The sequence below is a fragment of the Ovis aries genome, chromosome 1, assembly GCF_016772045.2.
Source record: "Ovis aries strain OAR_USU_Benz2616 breed Rambouillet chromosome 1, ARS-UI_Ramb_v3.0, whole genome shotgun sequence".
Taxonomy (NCBI): Eukaryota; Metazoa; Chordata; class Mammalia; order Artiodactyla; family Bovidae; genus Ovis; species Ovis aries.
The window spans coordinates 179,111,558-179,135,835 of NC_056054.1; the positions used below are offsets into that span (position 1 = coordinate 179,111,558).

General features: G+C 38.3%; 1 protein-coding gene across 5 annotated transcripts in view; it reads right to left on the reverse strand.

The window, feature by feature from the left end:
• Positions 1-24,278, reverse strand: part of SPICE1 (spindle and centriole associated protein 1) — a 60,964-nt gene that overhangs the window by 26,232 nt on the left and 10,454 nt on the right. The window contains exons 3-8 of one of the 5 annotated variants that reach the window (XM_042231483.2): positions 21,044-21,091; positions 17,242-17,385; positions 11,216-11,318; positions 10,906-11,012; positions 8,201-8,316; positions 5,091-5,201 (exon numbers count right to left, since the gene is read on the reverse strand). In XM_042231483.2, the coding sequence (XP_042087417.1) occupies positions 5,091-5,201; positions 8,201-8,316; positions 10,906-11,012; positions 11,216-11,318; positions 17,242-17,385; positions 21,044-21,091 (629 nt within the window). Of the gene's footprint in view, positions 1-5,090; positions 5,205-8,200; positions 8,317-10,905; positions 11,013-11,215; positions 11,319-15,910; positions 16,115-17,241; positions 17,386-21,043; positions 21,092-24,278 lie in introns of those variants that run through there. The other 4 variants (XM_042231479.2, XM_042231488.2, XM_004002926.5 and 1 more) reach the window with 4 other exon arrangements.

Here is a 24,278-nt window from a genome sequence, read left to right on the forward strand (position 1 = left end):
AGGTCTACAGAGGAAGTAAGGTAGTGGTAAGGGTTAAGTAAGAGAAAGGCTTACAGCCATTGCTTCCTCACTTGGAATGTGCTGACCCCCCAAAACACCAATGACTCAGCAGAGATTTCTGAGGATTGGGTTACAGATTTATTGATAATATATAATATTATCATATGAGAAATCAATTCCGTGCTCACAAGAACTCACAGAATTCACAGAAATTTTCAGACCAGCAGGCACCTTAGAAGTCTTATTTTCTACCCTCCTCATATTTTACAACTGAGGAAATAAAGACCAGAGATGATCTAAATAGTAAGTAACCAAAGGCTTAGTCCCCAGATTCCAAGTCTAATTCATCTTCTATTAATACCCCATGCTCAGCAGTCAATAAGTAACATTTTGAGACATAAGGTATTCATCAGTTAGAAACTGCCTTTTCAAACAACTAATCAGATAAAACTAATACTTAACCTACTCAAGGAAAAAAATTATTTACTTCAAGTGTAAAGAATAAAAGTTATTCTGTACAAGATCCGTTACATTTAGGTTCTGAAAGAAAAGTACTTAAAAGATGATACATATTTCCAGGTATTCTGAAGAAAATGGTGACCAGCTAAATTTGAATTACTCGACATATCCTCCAAACACTGTACAGGAAACAGAAAAGCAAAGACAACAGCACACAACCCAAACCTTCTATATTACTGGAAGAGAGAGAATGCTACTAACTTCAAACTACCTCTAAGTACAAAAATAAGCATCAAGCTCCAACAAAGATATTTCTTGAGCTCCTACAGGAAACCTTTGCAAAGAATGGGGGCAGCTCAAAATGACTGCAAAGAGAAAAGGAGAGCTGAGAGCCTAACGGTGGCAAACATTACCTCTAGAAAGAAAAAGTCCACTCTAAGTATGCAAATACTTTAAAAAAAAAAAAAGAAAACACTGGGCAATCATAACCCGACCAGGAAGTGTGCAGAAGCCAACATGGTAGTCTTGGGAAGGCATCACTTCTTAAGGAGAAGAGAGTTAACAGAAAAGGAAAGATGCACTTTGGAGGCTGAGTGCTGGAGGGAAAAAGGGGCAAAAGATCTGCAAGACAAAACAGAGCCACGATATTGGAGGAGAGGCCACCTTTAAGCTACCAGTACTTTTTTTTTTTTCTTAAAAAAAAAAAAAATGGCTTTAAGAAGTTGTGCATCACTGTAACTGAGAGAAAAATCACCCCAAACTCCCAATCCTCTCCACAAAATGTTCAGTATAACAAAGGCAGTATATCAAACCAGAAAACTGAAACTGAAATATTTCAGCTAACAAAATTCCTGCCCACAACATGCAGAAAAAAGCAGAAGTAAACCATAATACAATACTTTAAGTAGAATTGAATATACTTTAGAAAGCATCTTTTTAATCAGAAATTCTAAAACTAAAACCAGAAATGGGCAAAGAACAGGAAGAAATAAAAGAACTGATTAAACTGAAGAAAGAAATCAGAGAAAAACTATGTCAGAAATAAAGGTTAAATTACAATGTGTCCACTGGAGAATTGTTAAACAAACATTTAATAAGCCACATTAAAGAACTACAGAAAAACAACAAAAAGAATAAAATTAAGATTAAGAAGACTACAAAGGTCAAAGAGAAAGCGCCTAAAGAGGGAAACCAGGAAAAACCTTTTGTGTATATAAGGGGAGTTTCTGAAATAGAAAAACGAAACAGTGATTTAGAACTAATACTTAAAATTACAACTATAATCAAAGAAAACTTTTAAGGCCAAAAAGGAAAGAAAGAAAAGAACTGAATATATACATATTTCCTACATACAGGAAAGGGCCCATATATAAATATAGGAAAGGGCCAACTGTGTTGGAAAAGGAAAAATTGACCTGGAAAGGTAATCTAAAATATAGTTTAGCAAAATTTAAATTTTAAAGATAAAAGAAATCAAGTCACTAGATTAAAATGCCAGATTATTTACAAGGGGAAGAAAAGGGCAAGAAAATTATCCTAGCATCAGACTTCCCAAAAAACACCATTCCAAGCAAACCAAGAATGGAGTAACATTTTTAAGAATGTAAGGAAACAAAATAGGAACCATAGATTTTATATCCAGCCAAAATGCCCTTCAAATATCAAAGCCATACAGAAACTTCTAAACTTTCAAAAACTCAAGGAAAACTGAATTCACAAGTCCTATGGCATAACTTTGTATGAGAGAATCAGCCAAGAGTTAACTAGGGACACATCATAAAGGGACTGATGATGAGCATTTGATACATTTAATTATAGCTCAAGAACAAAAACAAAAATGGAGATATAAGAGGAAAAATAATATATAAATGTTTCATGCTCCGTTAAAGGGAAAAAATGCAGCTCAAAAATGGGGATGAGAATGGAGAGAAAAGCAGGGAAGAAATGGGAATGCTGCATAACCCACTTGCTGCACAGGTAGTAGGTGAAAGTCAAAAACACCATCGCAAACCTGACAGTGAAAGCTTAAGCAAGAAAGCACGGGACTAAAGGCGCTACAGAAAGTTGATATAAAGAAACGAGCGAGAATAAAAACTACAACTTCCTAAATGCCAACGAAACTTTTCAAAAGAACAGAGAAGTCATCTCACATAAAGAAGGAAAATTATAATTAAAGTATAATACACTCAGTATCATAAAATAATGACAAAGTTGACACCAAATATATCAATCATATCAATACATGTTATATGCCTACTTCACCAATTTTTAAAAAATTGTTTTCAAATTGGCTAACAAGGCAAGATCCAATTCTATGTTAAATACAAAGACACATTTAGAACACAATAATTCAGAAAAACTAAAAGAATAAGCAAAGAAGATCCAGGAGATTAGAAACAAGAAAAAAAGCAGAGGTTTTTTTCCTGTTATCAAAGTACAACTGAAGCCAAGAGACACTAATTTGACTTGTTAGCCAATTTATAATGCTAAAAGCCATAATTCACAATAAAGATATAATATACACAGATATCCATGTATCAAAAAATAACCACCTTTATAAGGATGGGGGTATTTAACTCCAAACAGAATTACATATACTTAAACATCAAATGCAAAGAAACAAACAGTAATAGTGAGAGACTTTAAAACACCATTCTCAATACAAGCTAATGGCAAAAATAAATAAGGATATAGAAGACATATACAATATAATCAATAAGGTAGATCTTATGGATATACATAAAGAACTTTATACTTTATTAATAGAGAATATACCTTCTTTTCAAACACATGCATGGACATTCACAAAAATTTGATCATCTATTCCGGTCACAAAGAAAACATCATTAAATTCCATAAGTAGAAATATTACAAACCACACTCTGGCTGCAATAGAAATAAAAACAACTGTAGAAGAAAACCAAGAGACTCTTCTGTCTGGAAGCTTAAAAATGGGGAAAAATAAAACCAATAAAAACTATTAAATAATTCTTAGGTAAAAGAGCAAATATAAACTGAAATTAATTTCTAAAATAATAAAACACCACATATTCGGTTGTGTAGTACACATTTAAGGCAGTGATCATGGAAAAATTCTGAACCTTAAATATGCTTATCAATTAAAATAAAATAATGAAAATAAATGCATTACATTCTCAACTCAAGCTTATTTTAAAAAGCACAAAGAAGATTATAATAAAGATAAAAGCAAAAATTGATAAGGAAGAAATCAGAAAAATTACAGGTCTAGTTAAGAAAACAAAAGACATTTTCCAGAAGTATAGAGATTATTTGCACACCTCAATGGACATACATCCATAAATCTAGACGAAATGGATAATTTTATGAGAAAATGTAATTTATCAAAATTGACATCAACAGATACAGAAGGCTTAGATAATCCAATATTCATAGGAGAAACAAAAGTTATTATGGTACTTCCCCACAAAAAAAAGCACCAGGCTCAAACAGTTTCACAGGGGAATTCTACCAAACACTCAAAGTACAGATAGTCCCAATGCTACATAAATTGTTCCAGAACTTAAAAAATTAGAAAACTTTCCAACAGATGTGTCTTATAAAATCAAGTATAACACTGTCACCTCAATCTGATACTATATATTTTAAAATTATAGATAATATCATTTATGAATATTAATGCAAGAATACTATTAATAAAATATTAACAAACAATATTTAATACCACAATAATAAAAATATGCCAAGTGGAACTTATTTCAGGAATTCAAGAATATTTCAAAAAGGCATTTATAACATAAAGAACCATACTAATAGATTTAACAAGGAAACACATATGATTATCTACAAATGTTAAAGTCTTTGAGAAAATTCAACACTCATTTCTGATAAAAACATTCAAGAAAACAGGATTTGAAAGATGTTTCCCTAGCATTGTTTTTGTTTAAAAAAAAAAAAAAAAAACAACCCTGAGTACTGAAGCCAGCACTTTACTAAAGAGGAAACAAAAGTATCATTTTCACAGATCAGGAGCAAAACAAGGATGCCCGATGCCCAATGCCCACTATGTCCACCATCATTTACCACTGTCTCTTAGCTACTGCAGTATACAAAAGAAACAAGCTAGTGATATAAGACTCAGAAAACAAAACTATGTCTATTTGCAGATGACAAGATAAGTAAAAGTGAAGTCGCTCAGTCGTGTCCGACTCTTTGCGACCCCATGGACTGTAGCCTACCAGGCTCCTCCCTCCATGGGATTCTCCAGGCAAGAATACTGGAGTGGGTTGCCATTTCCTTCTCCAGGGGATCTTCCCGACCCAGGGATCGAACCTGGGTCTCCCACATTCCAGGCAGATGCTTTAACCTCTGAGCCACCAGGGAAGCCCGATGACATGATAGGATACCTGGAAAACCCTAGAAAACCAATGCTATAACTAACTCAACCAAGGTTCAGAAAGGTAGCAGAATATCAATATAACACAGTGAAATCAGCTTGGCATCAAAACAGTGGCCTCTAAGACAGCTCACATCAATGAGAACTCCCTAGTACCTCCACCACCAGTGTCCTTGTCCTCAAAGAGAGCCACAGCCACCCTCCACCCCCCCACCCAGGAGATCTTCCAAGACCAGTAGGGCATTTGCTTACTCACTGCTCACTACAGGGAGGCCTTTTCCAGATGTATTCCTTTTCAGAGGCTTTGTCTTCTGCAAGGGAAACGGACTCCTCCAAGGCTACTATCTCGTTTACTGTGCTGAATACCCTGCTGAGTGGTACACAGACATACAGTTTAGCCCTGGTGTCTTCTTACCTATTTTGGTAATGGGAATCAACATTCATAGTGACTATAATGCACCCAGTTCAGGAGGCCTGGAGAAATAATCTACACAAAGTGGCTTGTTCATGTACATTTCTGGAATCAATTTCCTTTCTGAGATCACTGAATGGATCAGCTACACCCTGGCCACCTGGTCTCTTCTCAGCACTTACATTTGCATTTTTTCTCACTTTCTTCCCTTGGGCTGTGAACCTTTCACCACCATAGGTTCTACCTTAAGATTTTGAGGACTACCCCAAGTCTTGGAAAGCCCTCATTCCATTCATCTTTTAACGAAACCAAACAAAAAGGGAACACAGCTCCCATGACCCTATAGAAAACCATAAAGCTGCTGAGCCTGTAACTTTTACAGTCCCACTGCGTATATGTGAGAGTTGGCCTCTGGAGTTCTGGCAGCTAACCTAAGAATTCTGCAGGGGTCCCCCTTCATGTTTCCTCCTACCCTCCCAGGGGGTCTCTGTCCTGATCTGTTGAAGCTCACAAAGCCCTTTGTCACACAGGGACATCTGCTGCTTAGCCTTTCCTCCTGAAAAGTAAAAAGTTCCCTAAGTATTTTTTCCTTTGGATAACACAAGTACAGGTGCCTTTATACCTGCTCTGTATCAGTGTAAGACAGCTCTGTAGTCGAGACACTTTTGAGTTGAGGGCAGTGTTTAAATAATTTATTATAGGTACACATTTGATTAAACAAATCAGCAGAGATTTAAATTTTGAAGCTGCACAGACCCAGAGCAAACCTCCTCCCAAATGAAAACCCACTCACACTTTACTTTTCCATGGTTAATAGTGAAAGATGGGAAATAATTAAGTAGACTTTTAATAAAGGAGTCCTCTCTTCATACTGCTGAACAAATGCAACAACGCATAGACCTCATTTAAAATTTCCGCTTTGTCTTAGTGCCTCTGCTTTCCTCAAGATTCCACAATCCCTGATAGAGATACTGAAGGCTAATCCAGAAAGCTGATATGGGTTTTACCAAAGGCCAGGTTTTAATGATCACAAAGAAGAAATGACTCTGGTTGACTACAAAGAGAGAAAAAAAATGTTTTACAAAATATTGCAAATTCTTGTATTAGAAGCCATGGAAATATCCAAATAATGAGAGTGTCAAATAAGGAAAATTACCGAGTAAAAGCATATGCTGTTTGCCGTGACGAGACACAGACAATGATGGCGAAGCATCTCAGAAGCGCCCCGCAACTTTTCTCTTCTGGAGTTTCTGCATCAAGTCCTCAGGAACTGATCAACAAGGCATCCCCTAGTGGTGCCTTGAACTGCAGCTCTCAAAAGTCCCAGCAGCAGAGGTTGAAAACTGCAACCAGAGGGATGTCTCTAGGCAGAAAATGTGCTTTGTTTGGCTCCAACAGTGTTTCACACATAGTTTGGTTTTCTTTTTTATTTTTTTACATTGAAAGTTTCCAAACTTTAAAAATTAGGTTTCTATATTTTCTGTTTTCCTTTAAAAAGTTGGAGGATCTGGGCCTGCAGAGCGCACTAAGAACTGTGACTGATCAGTTGGTAGACATTAGAATTTGCAACCTCTGTAGAGGAGTCAACCTCACATGAAATGGAAAGATATCCCATGCTCTTGGATTGGAAGAATTAATATTGTTAAAATTGCCATAATACTCAAAGCAATCTACAGATTTAATGTGATCCCTATCAAACTACCCATGACATTTTTCACAGAACTAGAACAAATAATCCTAAAATGTATATGAAACCGTAAAAGACCCAGAATTGCCAAAGCAATCCTGAGGAGAAAAAGAACACAGCAGGAGCCACAACCCTCCCAGACTTCACACAATATTACAAAGCTACAGTAATCAAAACAAAAATAAACAAATAGAGCCTAATTAAACTCAAAAGCTTTTGCACAGCAAGGAAGCCATAAACAAAAGAAAAGACTATCCAAAGGATGAGAGAAAATATTTGCAAATAAAGTGACTCTCCAAAATATATGAACAGCTCACTCAGATACATATCAAAGCAACAAACAACCCAATCAAAAACAGTGGGCAGAAGATCTAAACAGAGACTTCTCCAAAGAAGGCATACAGATGGCAAAAAGCAGATGAAAAGATGCTCAACACTGCTAATTACTAGAGAAATGCAAATCAACCTACAATGAGATATCACCTCAGGCCAGTGAGAATGACCATCAGCAAGAAGTCTACAAACAATAAATGCTAGAGAGGGTGAGGAGAAAAGGGAACCCTCCTCCACTGTTGGTGGGACTGTAAACTAGTGCAGCCACTACGGAGAACAGTATGGTGATTCCTTGAAAAACTAGAAACAGAGCTACCAGATGATCCAGCAATCTCAGTCCTGGGCATATATCCAAAGAAAATCATACTTCAAAAAGATACATGCACCCCAACGTTTACTGCAGCACTACTTACAACAGCCAAGACATGGAAGCAATCTAAGTGTCCGTCAATAGATAAACGGATAAAGATGTGGTATATACACACAATAGAATACTACTCAGCCATAAATATGAACAAAATAATGCTATTTGCAGCAACACAGAAGGACCTAGAGATGAGACTAAGTGAAGTGTCAGAGAAAAACAAACATCATAAGGTATCACTTATATGTGGAATCTAAAAAAAAAAAAAAGATACAAATGAACTTATTTACAAAATAGACTTACAGACTGGTACTAAGTGAAAAGATCTCAAATGGTTTCACCACAAAGAAGAAATGGTAATTATATGATGTGATGGAGGTATTAACCACCCATCACTTAATGCTATGATGGTAGCCATTTTGCAGTATGTAAGTATACCAAATCAACAAGTTGCTCACCTTAAACTCTTACAACATTATCTATCAATTATACCTCAATAAAGCTGGGGAGGGGAGAGATGGCCTTGGGAAAAAAGGAAGCACTGTAGATATTTATGCCATATATACTTACGTTCCTGCATTTGCATTTGACTGAGAGCTGAGAGAGTTATCCAACTCATTCTCACTTTCTTCTGACTGGCTGTTAACAGTTCCTTCTTGTTCATCATCATCTACTTCATTAAGAGCCTTACAATTAAATAGCAACACAGACCGGTTACACACACCGTTATCTTTTGTTTCTTTTTGTCATAAGAGAGGTCCTTCCTTCTAAGGCAAACCCCTCTGCATGTGGTCTAGAAACCAAACTCTCTTACCTCCTCTGGTCCACCAACCGCCCCTTCTCTCCATTTTCAACCTCTCCTTACTAGCTTCAGTTCATCCACCTTTAAATGTAAGTCTCTCCCATCTTATCCTGACCCTATACTGACCTTGAGCTACCATTTATCTTCCCTTTTTGTGCCATAAACTTTTTGAAAGATCTGCCCTCACTTCTCATTCACCATTTGTACCCTTCAACTTTGCTTCTTCCCTGCCACTCCGTGTAAACTGTTCTCTACATGGTAAACATCAACACACTTGTTCTCAAATCAAATGGATATTTCTGTCTTTGCCTTTCATTACTTCTCACTCATCAGATATCAATGGCAACTCACTTCCTTCCTTCTAAATCTTCTTTTATAAGCTTTTCTTTTTCATTTCCGGGATACCATTATTTTCTTGGTTTTTCTTCTTCTTTTAGCCATTCCTTCCCAATCTCTTTCACTGGTCCTTTTTCTATCCTTCCCCTCTATTTAATGTCATTCTCCTCTCACTTGATGCATTTTTGATGTTTACATCTAATTCCAAGGTGCAATTACAAGCCAAATGCTGTTAATTTCCAAACCTCTATCTTCACCCAGATGTCTCTTGAGCCCTCAACATTCATGTCCAACTGCCTAAGAGATGTCTAAAGGAGAACATCCTACATATAAATACCAATCATGTCCAAAATTTATCATTTTCCTAAGCCTCCCTTAGGAGAAGGCAATGGCAACCCACTCCAGTACTCTTGCCTGGAAAATCCCATGGATGGAGGAGCCTGGTAGGCTGTAGTCCATGGGGTTGCTAAGAGTCAGACACAACTGAGTGACTTCACTTTCACTTTCATGCATTGGAGAAGGAAATGGCAACCCACTCCAGTGTCCTTGCCTGGAGAATCCGGGGATAGGGAGCCTGGTGGGCATCTATGGGGTTGCACAGAGTCAGACACAACTGAAGCAACTTAGCAGCAGCAGCAGCAAGCCTCCCTTATCATTCTTCCAGAAACCTTGTTTCCGCCATATTATTAAGACCATGAACAGCATAACCATCTACTCAGATTCTCAAGCCAGCAGACTGGAAATTATCCTTCTTCTTTACCCACCACATCCAGTCACCCAATCTTGTCAGTTCTACCCCTTTTTGAGCTCTCAAATCTATCCCTCTTCCCCTTTACCTCCTTCCCTACTGCCATGCTTTTGGTCAGTCCTCACCACTTCTCACCAAGATTCCAATCTGAGTCTTTTAACAAGACCCTCTCACCAGTCTTGCCCCTCCCTCCCCAATCCATTTTCCACACGACCGTCAATTTCACCGTAACAGTGCTCTTCTTAAAATCCTGTAGTGGCTCTACTCTTGCTCTCAGGTTCACTAGTCCTTCATGACCCAGCTCCTTCCTTTCTCTCTAACCCTGACTCTTGCTACTTTCCCACCCTCATCACATGATCGTCTGAAAGCTAACTTTGTAATAACTGCCAAAACATACATACATATCCCTGGCTTTTGGCTAGGGATATGGCTAATGGGCTTTAGCTATTAAAAATATGTACAACATTCTACTTAATTGCAAGTAGCAAACAGTACATTTATATGATTCTGGACTTTGTAATTCCCTAGGATCATCCGTCTAACTGATGATTCTCTTTTTTTTCATAGAAGATATAAATAACTTCGAAAGTTGCATTAAACAGGTATTGAGTCCTGTGCATGCTTGCTCAGTCACTCAGTCATATCCAACTCTTTGTGACCCTACAGGACTGTAGACTGCCAGGCTCCTCCATCTGTGAGACTTTCCAGGCAAGAATACTGCAGTGGGTTGCCATTTCCTCCTTCAGGGGATCTTTCTAATCCAGGGATTGAACCCGTGACTCCTGCACTGGCAGGCGGATTCTTTACCACTGAGCCACCTGGGAAGCCCACGCATATATACATGCTAAGTCATTCAGTCGTGTCCAACTCTTTGTGACCCCATGGACTATAATCTTACGGCGCCAGACAGCCTAGATTTGAGTGCCATCTCTCATGCTAACTAGCTATGTCAGCTTGGACAAGTCACTCAATTTTTCTGAGTCTGTTTTTCATCTGCTGCTATTGCTACTGCTAAGTCACTTTAGTTGTGTCCAACTCTGTGCGACCCCACAGACAGCAGCCCACCAGGCTCCTCTGTCCCTGGGATTCTCCAGGCAAGAGTACTAGAGTGGGGTGCCACTGCCTTCTCCGTTTCATCTGCTAAATGGGGATAATAATAGTAACTACCTCCAAGGTAATCATTCAATACAGGTTAGCTACTATTCTCCAGTCCTATCTCGTTTAGTATAAGCATCACTCACCGAAAGGGCAACATGCTTGAGTAAGAATATTTCTAGCAACCACATCTCAGTATTTCGATATTAAAGCTTTTGAAATGTTGACCACAATACCAATCTACATCAACTTAGTTTCAGCATGAGCATTACGGCTGTGAGCAAAGCACATTACCTGAGGCTCTATAACAGATTCGCTACGGATGGCCTGGGTGACAGGGTCCTGACTGACCACAGTGGGACTTTGAGAGGACTCCGGAGCCATTGTTACATTCGGAAATCCTGCAGAAGGAAAATGAGCCATGATGATTTTGTTTCGTTTAAATTGGCTTCACATGCACTCTACACTGCCATAAGTGAATCATCATATGAAAATCTTTAATAATAGCAACTCACATTTACTGTAACATGCTATTCTTTCAAACAGCCGGTGTGAGCTGTGGTTAATAAGATAAAGAAACTTTTGTTTGATGTGAATACTTTACCTGTGCGCCTGCGAGGAAAATCAACAAATAGATCTTTTGTTGTAGCCATCAAATGATCAGATTTTTCCAATACATCCTGCAGCTGGTATTGATCAGAAAGAATCTAGACGTGTTAATGATAAACATTATTACTCAGAAAAAAAAATATATATATATACACATATACACTCGACAAATCACAAAGGAAAAGCCTGTTCAGGAGCATAAAAATAATCTAAAACCCTCAGTGGCAATATTGTTAAGCACCAGTAGATGGGGCTATTACAACAATTTGTTGTTGTTTAGTCTGTAAGTGAAATCACTCAGTCCTGTCCGATTCTGTGAACTCACGGACAGAGGAGCCTGGTGGGCTGCAGGCTGGTGGGCTGCAGATTTCCCAGACAAGAATATTAGAGTGAGTTGCTATTTCCTATTCCAGAGGATCTTCCCCACCCAGGGACTGAACCCACGTCTCCTGCATTGGCAGGCAGATTCTTTACCACTGAGCCACTACAATACCTGGAGAAGGAAATGAGAGGACTTTACATGCTTGGCTTCAACCCAAAGAAATACATTATTAAAGTATGACCCAGTCCACACACACATGTAAAGGTAAATGTAAATATAGACCAAAATAAAAGTTTTGCTTAACCCTACTCTTTGAGAACCGCTCTTATACTTTCTTTTTATTTTCTACTTTTCAAATGATGGTTGCAACCCACTAACTCCATTTCATAATCCATAAACAAGTTGTGATCCACAGTTGAAAAACTCAGTAAACATATGAATCTTTGAGCCATAAACTCAGATGTGTGAATCTTTGGTGCTTCAACCACTAAAGTGATTTCATAATCCACTAATGGGTCATGACCCACAACTTAAAAAACACAATGTTAGACCTGAGTTGGGGGGCAATAAACAAAAAAGCGACGCTTCTGCATTTTTAAACAAGCTGGTTTGCTTTTTTTTTTGAGACACGCCTTTTTTTTTTTTTTTTTTTTTAATTTGTACTGGAGTATGGCCGATTAACAATGTTGTTTCAGGTAGACAGCAAAAGGACTCAGTCACACATATTCATGTATCCATTCTCCTCCAGTTTTCATCCTGGAAAAATGAGAACTCAAAAAATACCATTACAGCAGAGTCTCTGATCATGTACTTTCAACTCAGGAACTTTCCTACTTACAAGCAAGGATACAGAGTAGAGTAAAAGAAGTGAACTCTACCCACCGCCACCAGATGGCATGCTTGGGTTGAAAGGAGTTTCAGAATTGGAAACTGACCAGTTCCCAACACTGATTCAAATCAAAACATCTGGGAAAAAATGCTCTTAACCAGAATTTCTCTGGACCATGAAAACAAGTATATAATATGACCTTGGTTGTTGTTTTCTGACATGAAGAAAAATAACAAGTCACATTCTTTTTCCCCTACTTCCCCTGCTAAAGTCAAGCAGGTTGGCTGGCTCAAGGTGGTGAGAATAAAGTCCTGAATCTGTCCTTCCACAAAGAGTAAGCTTTGGAATGGCATAAGGCAAAGAGCACATTTGGAGTCAGAAGACTGGCATCCTAGGCCCAGTCAAGAGATACCAAGCAAAATCCAACCTCTTTAAACTTAGTTTCCTTATATATAAATGAAGTACAACCACTTCCCCAACACACACGGTGTTATAAGGTTGTTGACACACTGCAAATCTGTCTACAACTCTCGGGATATCTGAGAACATGACTACAACTTAAATTTCCATCCCTGGTTAGCCATCTTGCAGTGCATGCAGTAAGGGTTTAAGAAAGAAAATGCATGGAGCATTATAATCTACCACTTACACTAGAAAAATTATACAAGGTATATTTCTTAATGGCAGTTTTAAAAGTTTACTGTTTTAGTTTTTTAAAGAGGCACTGACATCCTATCAAATTAAAGAAATATAAATTGTCAGAAGCAGATTGTTGAGGAATAACTTTACCATACCAAGACCTGATATGCTCAACACTGCTAATTATTAGAGAAAGGCAAATAAAACTACAACAAGGGACCACCTCACCCCAGTCAGAATAGCTACCATCAAAAAGTCTACAAATAAGAAATGCTGGAGAGGGTGTGGAAAAAAAGGGAACCCTCCTACACTGTTGGTGGGAATGTAAACTGGTGCAGCCACTATGGAGAACAGTATGGAGGTTCCTTAAAACAGGGGTCCCCAGCCTCTGGGATCTAATGCATGGTGATCTAAGGTGGAGCTGATGCAGTAACAACAGAAATAAAGTGCACAGTAAATATAATGTTCTTGAATCATCCCGAAACCATCCCCCTGCCCCTGGTCTGTGTAAAAATGGTCTTCCATGAAACCGGTCCCTGGTGACTAAAATCTTAAAAAACTAGAAACAGAGCTACCATATCATCCAGCAATCCCACTCCTGGGCATATATCCTGAGTAGACGAAAACTCTTAATTCAAAAAGATACATACATGCACCCCAATGTTCATATACATGCATAACAATCTTTGTTCCATGTGTACAAACTTTGCTGTACACATGGAACCAACACAGCATTATAAATCAACTATATTTCAATTTAAAAAGTTGTTTTAAGACCTGAGGTTAATTATAGTGAGGTCTCCAGTAAATCCACTGTCCTGAAACCCTCTCCCTGCTGGTCCCTGCACAGGCTCCTGGTGGCAGATGGCTTCAGTGGCCAGAGGTCAGTGCAATGGTTTTCTCTTCCTCTTTCTGGATTTCTTTACCACTTCTCTATGATAAAACTCACCCTTATGATAGGAAAATCAATCTCTGCAGGCCCATCTGTATATATTACTTCCCCAGATGGGTTTGTAGCGCACAAAGCCAAACTTATGAGTGGTATTAATAGAACATATATTGGATTTTCAAAAGATAAAAGTCCCTTAACAAACAGTATTTGAAACTTCTCATGCTAACAGTTTTGTTCCCAGACAGCACTGGGAAAATTTAAGGAGACTATAAGTTAGTTACTATATTGTTGGGATGATTAAAATCCTTATCAAAGCCTTGCTGTCTCTGATTTGGGTTTGGACCCTTGCTTGCTTGATGCCCACAGCACGGGTGCATCATACAGCAAATGAAATCTAAGATTACGCTGGTCAAACAGCTTTTCTCTTAATTTAGGTTGATCTAGGAGCCGAGCTTCTTGGGAATGGGTGCTGGTAGCTCTCACACATCATGATGAAACCCAGGTGGATAGGCCCAAGGAGGCCTCTTCAGTTGATCCCCTGACATCCCTTATTAGACATAATACAGCAACATTGAAATAATAGATGTATGTATCCTTTGACTCAGCAATTCCACTTTCAAGAATTTATCCTACAAATCTATTTATGCATGCATGCGAGGCTAAGTCATTTCAGTCATGTCTGACTCTATGAGACCCCATGGTCTCATAGTAGCCCGCGAGGCTCTCTGTTCATGGGATTCTCCAGGCGAGAATACTGGAGTGGGTTGCCATGCCCTCCTCCAGGGGATCTTCTTGACCCAGGGATTAAGCCCACACCTCTATGTCTCCTGTACTGGCAGGCAAGTTCTTTCCCACTAGAGCCGCCTGGGAAGGCCCCAATATATTTACACATGTACTCAAAAACATATTCAAGGATATTCATTACATTATTTCCATGACAAGGCAGGAAATATTCTGTGGGTGACAGACTTATCCATTAATATCCTTTCTTTCCATTTTCTCCTTAACAGTGAAACTTCCAAGTTAGCCAGGTACACAGCTAATTTCCCAACCACCCTCGTAGGTGAGAATGGTCACTTGATGAAGTTTTGGAAAATGGAGAGAAGCCAGAGCTTCTGGGTGATACATAAAAGGAGCAGCATGTACTATCTTACGCTCTTCCTGCTGCCTGGGAAAGAGCTCAAGGAAGCAGGAGCAACCGCTGTGCAGTCAGACATGGATGCCCTGTAATAAAGGACTGGAGAGCTCTCTACCAACTACCATGTACCTCTGAGTTGTTCCATACAAGAGGAACAGATTTCTACTTTTTTAAACCACTATATTCTGGGGCCTTTTTCTCCCAGATGCTGTACATACTCTAACACACATCCCAAATGTCCACCAATAAAGCACTAGATAAATACATTGTGGTACATCCATATACAACCTCGCCAATAAAAAGAAAAGGTAGATTTCTAAATACCAACACAGCAAAACCTCCAAAATATGTTGTTAAATGGAAATGTCTAAATCCCACTAATAGCAGAGGTTCTCAGCCCTAGCGAAATATTAAAAATTACATAGCAAAAGTCTAAAAAATACCCAAGAAGGGCCACATCCTAGATCCACTGAACCAGAATATCCGAGTATGAGTATGTCGGAATCCAGATACTGTTTTTTGAATGGGAATTTTTTTAATGGAAATTAGAATCAGGGTTGAGAGACATTACAGGAGAATATGAGGAAGCAGCATTACAGAGAGAAGGCAAAGAAACTTCACTCACCCTCTCTGACCACTCCTCTTCAACCCCTAATTCTACCACAACTACCAGGTATAAGAGATTCGGGACGTGAGCAGGGACCACTAGGGAGGGGAAACAAAAGCCCAGAGTCACCTCAAAGTGACTTTTGGGTGACTCAAAGTCACCCTTTTCCCTGGCCAGAGCTGTGTTCTCAGCTCTTTCACGGAGAATTACCACATAATATTTAAAAGCACGTGACTTATCTAAGGTCACCAAAAGATACATACCTCTAAAGAATCATTCTCTCTCAATCCGTTGTTCTTTTTACAAGCTTGTGCAAACATTTATTTGGGAGATATAATTCTTCTCATGTTATAGAAAGTCAAGACGTTCATATTTCACTAGGAAGCCTAATAAATTCCTCAAAACATAGAATGTGACTTGAAGCTACAGTAGGTCACCCAGACAGACAAGTGTCATAAGCGCCAACACTGAACAAGAAGAAAAAGGGCACTTCTTTTACAATGATTTCAGCCCAAATAAAAAGGTTTTTCTTCTGTAGTTTCTTCTTATTTTCCATATTGCTTATTCCTATACGCTCTGATTACTTATTCAAACACCCTACATCTGGCAAAAGATTAAACGAAATAAAAGCAAATGACAAGCACACTTTTTTTTTTTTTTTTTTTTTTTGCAAAATAATTTAACAGCATGGCTGTTGAACCGAGAAAAACAATTATAGCAGCCTAAATATATATATATAGCACTAATTATGTGCCAAGGACCATACTAATCACTTTATTAGTATTTTATCACTGAAATCTCATAATAATACAATCAGGCAAGTAGTGTTATTCCAGTTTACAATAAGGAAATTCAGGCTGAGAAGTCAGTAATTTAAGGCCACATGGCTAGTGACCATGTGAGCTAGTAAGAAAATTTTGACTGTGACTATAAGTTCTTTGTTCCTAAAACATTCTTTCAAATATACAGCTAGTAAGCTGTAGAATCCCAGGGACAGGGGAGCCTGGTGGGCTGCTGTCTATGGGGGTCGCACAGAGTCGGACACGACTGAAGCAACTTAGCAGCAGCAGCAAGCTGTAGAGCAGGAATTTTTTTTTAATATAAATTTATTTATTTAAATTGGAAGTTAATTACTTTACAATATTGTATTGGTTTTGCCATACATCAACATGAATCTGCCACGTGTTCCCTATCCTGCACCCCCCTCCCTTCTCCCTCCCCGTACCATCCCTCTGGGTCATCCCAATTTACCAGCAGGAGTTTAAACTATGAAACTAGACTGTAATCCTCACTCTGCTCCTTCATCCAAAGACCACCTGTACATCACTGTGTGCCTTTGTGCGTGCTCAGTCATTAAATCATGCCCAACTCTTTGTGACCCCATGGACTGTAACCTGGCAGGATCCTTTGTCATGGGATTTTCCAGGGAAGAATACTGGAGTGGGTTGCCACTCCCTTCTCCAGGGAGACCACTGTATAAGGACATGATAATGATTAAAGTCTCTCCAACGTCAACAGATACGAGGGGAAAGAGAGCCATCTACTTGTCTCTTCTTCGCTTTCTAATTCTGTGGATAATGCAGTTTATCATTACCTCCTTCATGATAGACAATCTCCTTTTCTCAAGATTAGAAATTTCTGGTTTCTGCTTCTTCCATTTCCTCTTCAAAGCTTTTTCTTGGAGCTCCCAGTGGACCAATGCTCTGTTCTTTGATTTGTGTATTTCATGACGACGGATCTATATAAAAGAAAAATATATGAAAGAATGTTTCAAGAGCAAAGAACTCATATTCACGATCAAAATGTTCACCAACTCCTAAATTTTCAAAAATTATTTTTTAAAAAAGAAGTATCTAAAACTAGTAGACCCAGAGAGTTCCCTGGTGGCCTAGTGGGTTGGATTCCAGGCTTTCACTGTTGTGGCCCAGGTTCAATCCCTGGTCAGGAAATTAGATCCCACCAGCCACAGGGTGCGGCCAAAAAATAAAATAATAAAACAAGCTAGCAGACAAAATAACATGTCCTCTGGGCTTTGCTTAAAATGCTTCAGTGAAGAAGTAAAGGGTGTGATAAATGAAACAACTATGGCAAGATTTTCACAACTATTTTATCTAGGTGAACAGTATATGGTAGCTCTTTTTCCTTTTGTCTCTACTTCCACATGAGTTTGAAATTTTTCATAATACAGAATTTTAAGTCATTTGGGCATCATTATTATCCTCAACAAACATTTAATGAGTACCTACTATGATTAAGATTCCTAGGCCCACAAAGACATATAAGATATGGCCTTTATCCATCAAAAACACTAATAATATGCCCAGAGAGATTGGACATATACATCTAAAGATAAATGCCATGCATTAGATGGCATATACTCAATGTCTTATGTAGCTAGTAAGTACAACAGTTCAGAGGTGAAAGGAACTGTTGGGCAGCTTCAAAGAATAAGACTTCAAACTTGCTACAAAACTCAAAGAGAGTATGGCACTAGCCTGAGGATACACAGAGACCTATGGAATATAAATTTGAGTCCAAAACAAACCCTCATATTTATAGACAACTGACTTTCAACAAGGTTGCCAAGACAATTCAGTGCGAAAAGAATAGTCTTTGTAATAAATGGTGCTTAGACAACTGGATCCATTTGCAAAAGAATGAAGATGGACTCCTTATACAAAAATTAACTCAAAATGGATGGAACGTAAAAGCTAAAACTTTTAAACTCCTAAACGAAAACACAGAAGTAAATATCTGTGAACCATGATTAGACAACGATTTCTTAGATATGACACTAAAGATACAAGTGACTAAAAAAAAGATAAACTGGACTTCACAAAATTTACAACTTTTATGTTTCAAAGGATACCATCAAGAAAGTAAAACCACAATCAACAGAATGGAAGAAAACATTTGCAAATCATATATCTGATAAGAAATATCAAGACTATATAAAGAACTATTACTCAATAAAAACACAAATAATCCAATTTTACTTTTATTTTATATTTTAAGTCCCTCTCTTCACTAAGCCCAATTCATAGTTGTCACATATTTCCTCTGGCAATTTTTAAATAGCTAAGGGATTTGAACAGACATTTCTCCACAGAAGATACTACAAATGGTCAATAAGTATATATAAAGGATACTCAACATCATTAGTCATTAGGGAAATGCAAATTGAAACCACGAGATTCCACTTTATAACCTCTAGGTGAACTAAAACCACAAAGACAATAATGACAAATATCAGCAAGGGATGTGGAACAAATGGAACCTCCATACATGCTAATGAGAATGTAAACAGGACAGCCACTTTGGAAAATAGTTTGGAACTTCCTCAGAAAATTAAATATAGAAAAATTATATGACTTAGAATTCCACTTCCAGGTATACACTCAAGAGACTAAAAGTATACGTTCACACAGAAACTAGTACATGCATATTCACAGCAGCATTATTTATAACAGTCAAAAAAAAATGAAAACAACCCAAATGTCCAACAACTGATGATAAATAAAACATGGTATATCCATAAATGAAATAGTATTTGGCAATAAGAAGGAACGAAGTACTGATACATGCTATAATATAGATGAAACTTGAAAACATTACGCTAAAACAAAGAAGCCAGATATACAGAGAAACATACTATATTGCATGTATATGAAATACCCAGAATAGGCAAATCCATAGACAAAACAGATTAATTGTTGCCAGGGATTGGAGGTGCATGGCTCAGAAAGTGACTGTTAATGGGGGAAGGGTTACTTTGGGGAGGGAGTGATGAAAATATTACAAAATTAGAAAGTGATGATGGTTGCACCACTCTGTGAATATGCTAAAAAGCAATGAAAGAGTAGACTTTGTGTTATGTGAATTACATCTGAATAAAGCTGTTTAAAAAATAACAAATCTATAGTAGAAACTTTTTTAAAGTAAAACCTGAACTACGATAAAGAAGCAAAAAGATTCGAACAGAAGGAGAAGAAAGTAGGGAAACCATTCCAAATAAATAGAATAGCATGACCTGGGGCTCAGATGTGGAAATATACATGGCACGGTCAAGGAACAAATTATTATAGTATGTTTGTATGTGTAAGTAATGGTGAATAATGCTAGTGTATCTACAGATAGGAAAAGACAATAAATGTGGACAGGACAATACTGGACTTAGAGACATCCGAACTGTAAACTGAACCTATCTAATGAAATTCTAATACATGCTAATTATTATTCCTAAATAAAATAAGGAAGTCAAGGACATACACTTTTTGATTTTATATAGACATAGGTAAGATTAAACCACCTGACCTGCCTCTTGAGAAACCTATATGCAGGTCAGGAAGCAACAATTAGAACTGAATGAACATGGAACAACAGACTGGTTCCAAATAGGAAAAGGAGTACATCAAGGCTGTATATTGTCACCCTGCTTCTTTAACTTCTATGCAGAGTACAACATGAGAAATGCTGGGCTGGAAGAAGCACAGGCTGGAATCAAGATTGCTGGGAGAAATTTCAATAACCTCAGATATGCAGATGACACCACCCTTATGGCAGAAAGTGAAGAGGAACTAAAAGCCTCTTGATGAAAGTGAAGGAGGAGAGTGAAAAAAGTTGGCTTAAAGCTCAACATTCAGAAAACGAAGATCATGGCATCTGGTCCCATCACTTCATGGCAAATAGATGGGGAAACAGTGGAAATAGTGTCAGACTTTATTTTTGGGGGCTCCAAAATCACTGCAGATGGTGACTGCAGCCATGAAATTAAAAGATGCTTACTCCTTGGAAGGAAAGTTATGACCAACCTAGATAGCATATTGAAAAGAGACATTACTTTGCCAACAAAGGTCGTCAAGGCTATGGTTTTCCAGGAGTCATGTATGGATGTGAAAGTTGGACTGTGAAGAAAGCTGAGCGCTGAAGAATTGATGCTTTTGAACTGTGGTGTTAGAGAAGACTCTTGAGAGTCCCTTAGACTGCAAGGAGATCCAACCAGTCCATCCTAAAGGAGATCAGTCCTGGGTGTTCGTTGGAAAGTCTGATGCTAAAGCTGAAACTCCAATATTTTGGCCACCTCATGCGAAGAGCTGACTCACTGGAAAAGACTCTGATGCTGGGAGGGATTGGGGGCAGGAGGAGAAGGGGACGACAGAGGATAAGATCACCAACTCGATGGACATGAGTTTGGGTGAACTCTGGGAGTTGGTGATGGACAGAGAGGCCTGGCATGCTGCGATTCATGGGATCACAGAGTCGGACGCAACTGAGCGACTGAATTGAAGATTAAAAATAACTGAACAGCTTGTAAGATGCTTTCTATTCTGTGGGTTAAAAACCAAGTATCAACTAAGACATTGAACAAATGACTTAACTTTCCATAGTGAACTTACCAGATCTTCAGGAGTTGCCCGATGAACTGTCAGGTCAGTCACAGTGTTCTGCAAAAAAAAAAAAAAAAAAAAAAAAGTGGACTTTCTTTAAAAAGCAAAAGGTTTCTTACAAAATAGTACTACATGCTGGATTTTAATGGCTGAAAATGGATTCAAAGTCCTGAAACCAAAGAGTCTTTGAGAATTAAATTCTCAACTTAAAGATTAACATGGATTATTTTTAGTTGTCTTAAAGAAAATAACAGACTATTAAGTGTTTCATAGAAATTAAGCACTAAATTCAACAAGCAGGCATCCATCATATTAAAACAAAAAATAACACAGGGTAGCATGTAATTCAAAATAAGTTAGTTTAACTAAAGTTGTAGTTTTCAAACTATATTCCATTGAACGAGGCAACACTAAAGATTCCTAAAAGATAAAGTGTGATCAAGAGAGGTTCAATTTGTGTACATGCCAACACTTTAAGCATAGATCCTATCATAACAAGAGATGAATTTTGAGGGTACTGTGTAACTTCATAAGTTATGAAAAGTCAGAGAGGCCTGGCATGCTGTAGTCCATGGGGTGGCAAAGAGTCAGACACAATTTAGCAACTCAACAACAACATAACTTCATAAAATGTGAAAACAGTCATTCCAGTAAAAAGGCAACAAAACAACATGGCAGGGCTTCCACAATGCACAATTCCAGGAGGCTCCGCCAATATCCTAGGCCATGCAAACAGTGCCCCTTGGCCTTGTGCAGTGCACAGCCTGCACAGCTCCGAGTAGCAGCCCCACCATTTGGCCCTTTCCAAAATGACTTCAGTCATTGTGTTTGGTAAGGCAGGAAGCAAAGCAACGTAGAGTTTTAATTCCAAGAGAACTGAGTCTAGTGAAAAACTTCTGATATACTCTAAGACCTAACTTTTGGGCCACAGGTAATATTTAGCTCAAGTCTTTTATATACTAAAGCCATTATCCTTTCATACTGATTAAGCAAAATACAAGGTACAATGATAAGATCATGAGAATTATTTTAATAACTGTAACAAAAATTCAGGTATATAGTGAAAGCCTCTTGATGAAAGTGAAAGAGGAGAGTGAAAAAAGTTGGCTTAAAGCTCAACATTCAGAAAACTAAGATCATGGCATCTGGTCCCATCACTTCATGGGGAATAGATGGGAAACAGTGTCAGACTTAATTTTTCTGGGCTCCAAAACCACTGCAGATGGTGATTGCAGCCATGAAATTAAAAGACGCTTACTCCTTGGAAGGAAAGTTATGACCAACCTAGATAGCATAGTAAAAAGCAGAGATATTACTTTGTCAACAAAGGTCCATCTAGCCAAGGCTATGGTTTTTCCAGTGGTCATGTATGGATGTGAGAGTTGAACTATAAAGAAAGCTGAGCATCGAAGAATTGATGCTTTTGAACCATGGTGTTAGAGAAGACTCTTGAGAGTCCCTTGGACTGCAAGGAGAGCCAACCAGTCCATCCTAAAGGGAATCAGTCCTGAATGTTCATTAGAAGGACTGATGTTAAAGCTGGTACTTTGGCCACCTCATGCGAAGAGCTGACTCATTGGAAAAGACCCTGATGCTGGGAGGGATTGGGGGCAGGAGGAGAAGGGGACGACAGAGGATGGGATGGTTGGATGGCATCACCAACTCAATGGACATAACTTTGAGTGAACTCCGGGAGTTGGTGATGGACAGGGAGGCCTGGCATGCTGCGATTCATGGGGTTGCAAAGAGTCAGACACAACTGAGTGACTGAACTGAACTGAACTGAACTGAGTGGTATGCTTAGAAATATATTTATGGGAGAAAATATAATTTCATTAATACTAATATTGCTTAAAACTACATCTGACTCTTGAACAGTATAGGGTTTTCTAAAATTTATTTTTAATTGGAGGATAATTGCTTTACAAAGTTTTGTTGGCTTTTGCCATTTATCAACATGAATCAGCCACAGGAATACATATGTCCCCTCCCTCTTGAACCTCCCACCTACCTCCCACCCCTTCCTACCTCTCTAGGTTGTCACAGAGCACCAGGTTGAGCTCCTTTTGTCATACAGCAAATTCCCACTGGCTGTCTATTTTACATGTGGCAATGTGTATATTTCAATGCTCCTCTCTCAGCTCGTCCAACCCTCTCCTTCCCCCACTGTGTCTACAAGTCCATTCTCTATGTCTGCATCTCTACTGCTGCCCTAAAGTAGGTTCATCAGTACCATTTTTCTATATTATATGTATATGTTAATATATGATATTTGTTTTTGTCTTTCTTACTTCACTCTGTGTAACAGGCTCTAGGTTCATCCACCTCACTAGAACTGACTCAAATTCATTCCTTTTTTATGGCTGAGTAATATTCCATTGTATATATGTGAACAACATGAGTTTCAACTATACAGGTCCACTTACAAACGTGGATTTTTTTTCAATAAACACATACTGAAGTGCTACAAGATCCACATTTGGTTGCACCCACGGATGCAGAACCAGAGATCTGGAAGGCCAAACGTAACATTAGATGTGGGTTTTCAACTGTGCACAGGGTCAGTGCCCCTAACCCCATGTTGTTCAAGGATCAACAGTATTTTCTTCTGAAATTGCCTTTAAATCAAATTTACAAGCTATTTCAGAAAACGTCTCAATATTTTCATCACAACAGTTTTATTCAGTTCATCTCTCCTCTCTCATTTACCATTCACACCAAAAGACCCATAACTACTTTCAAGTTCAGTCTGCCTTCAAAAAACAAAGTCTCTTTCAGCACCGGAGATAATACAAAGTAAATGAGGAAGGTTCTGAATGCAATTGCAAATGATGGCTTTTAATTATACTCTGAGCAACAGCAGCCTATCAAATTACATATGGAACTTCCCAAAGTACCCACTCTGAAGGGGACAGCTTTACATTATCTATGCTATACTTTCCTTTTTAATCAGTTTCATTACCTTAGAGTCACATCCTTCTACTATTTTATAAGCAGATGACAACAAAGCAATCTAAACAAAGAGAAATCCATCTCTCCCACTTTCTAAGGCTGTCAGTTTTCCCAGCAGATGTGGCTAGAGTGATTGGCTACAACCGAGAATATTCTAATTCTGAAAGAATCCCTAAGATGCATACTAGTCCCTGACCAGTCACTTTCCACAACAGAAAGTAAAGGCACCTAAAGTCTCATGTCTAAATCAAAGAACCAGGCTCCAAAAGAGAAAATCCCCTTGATAATACCA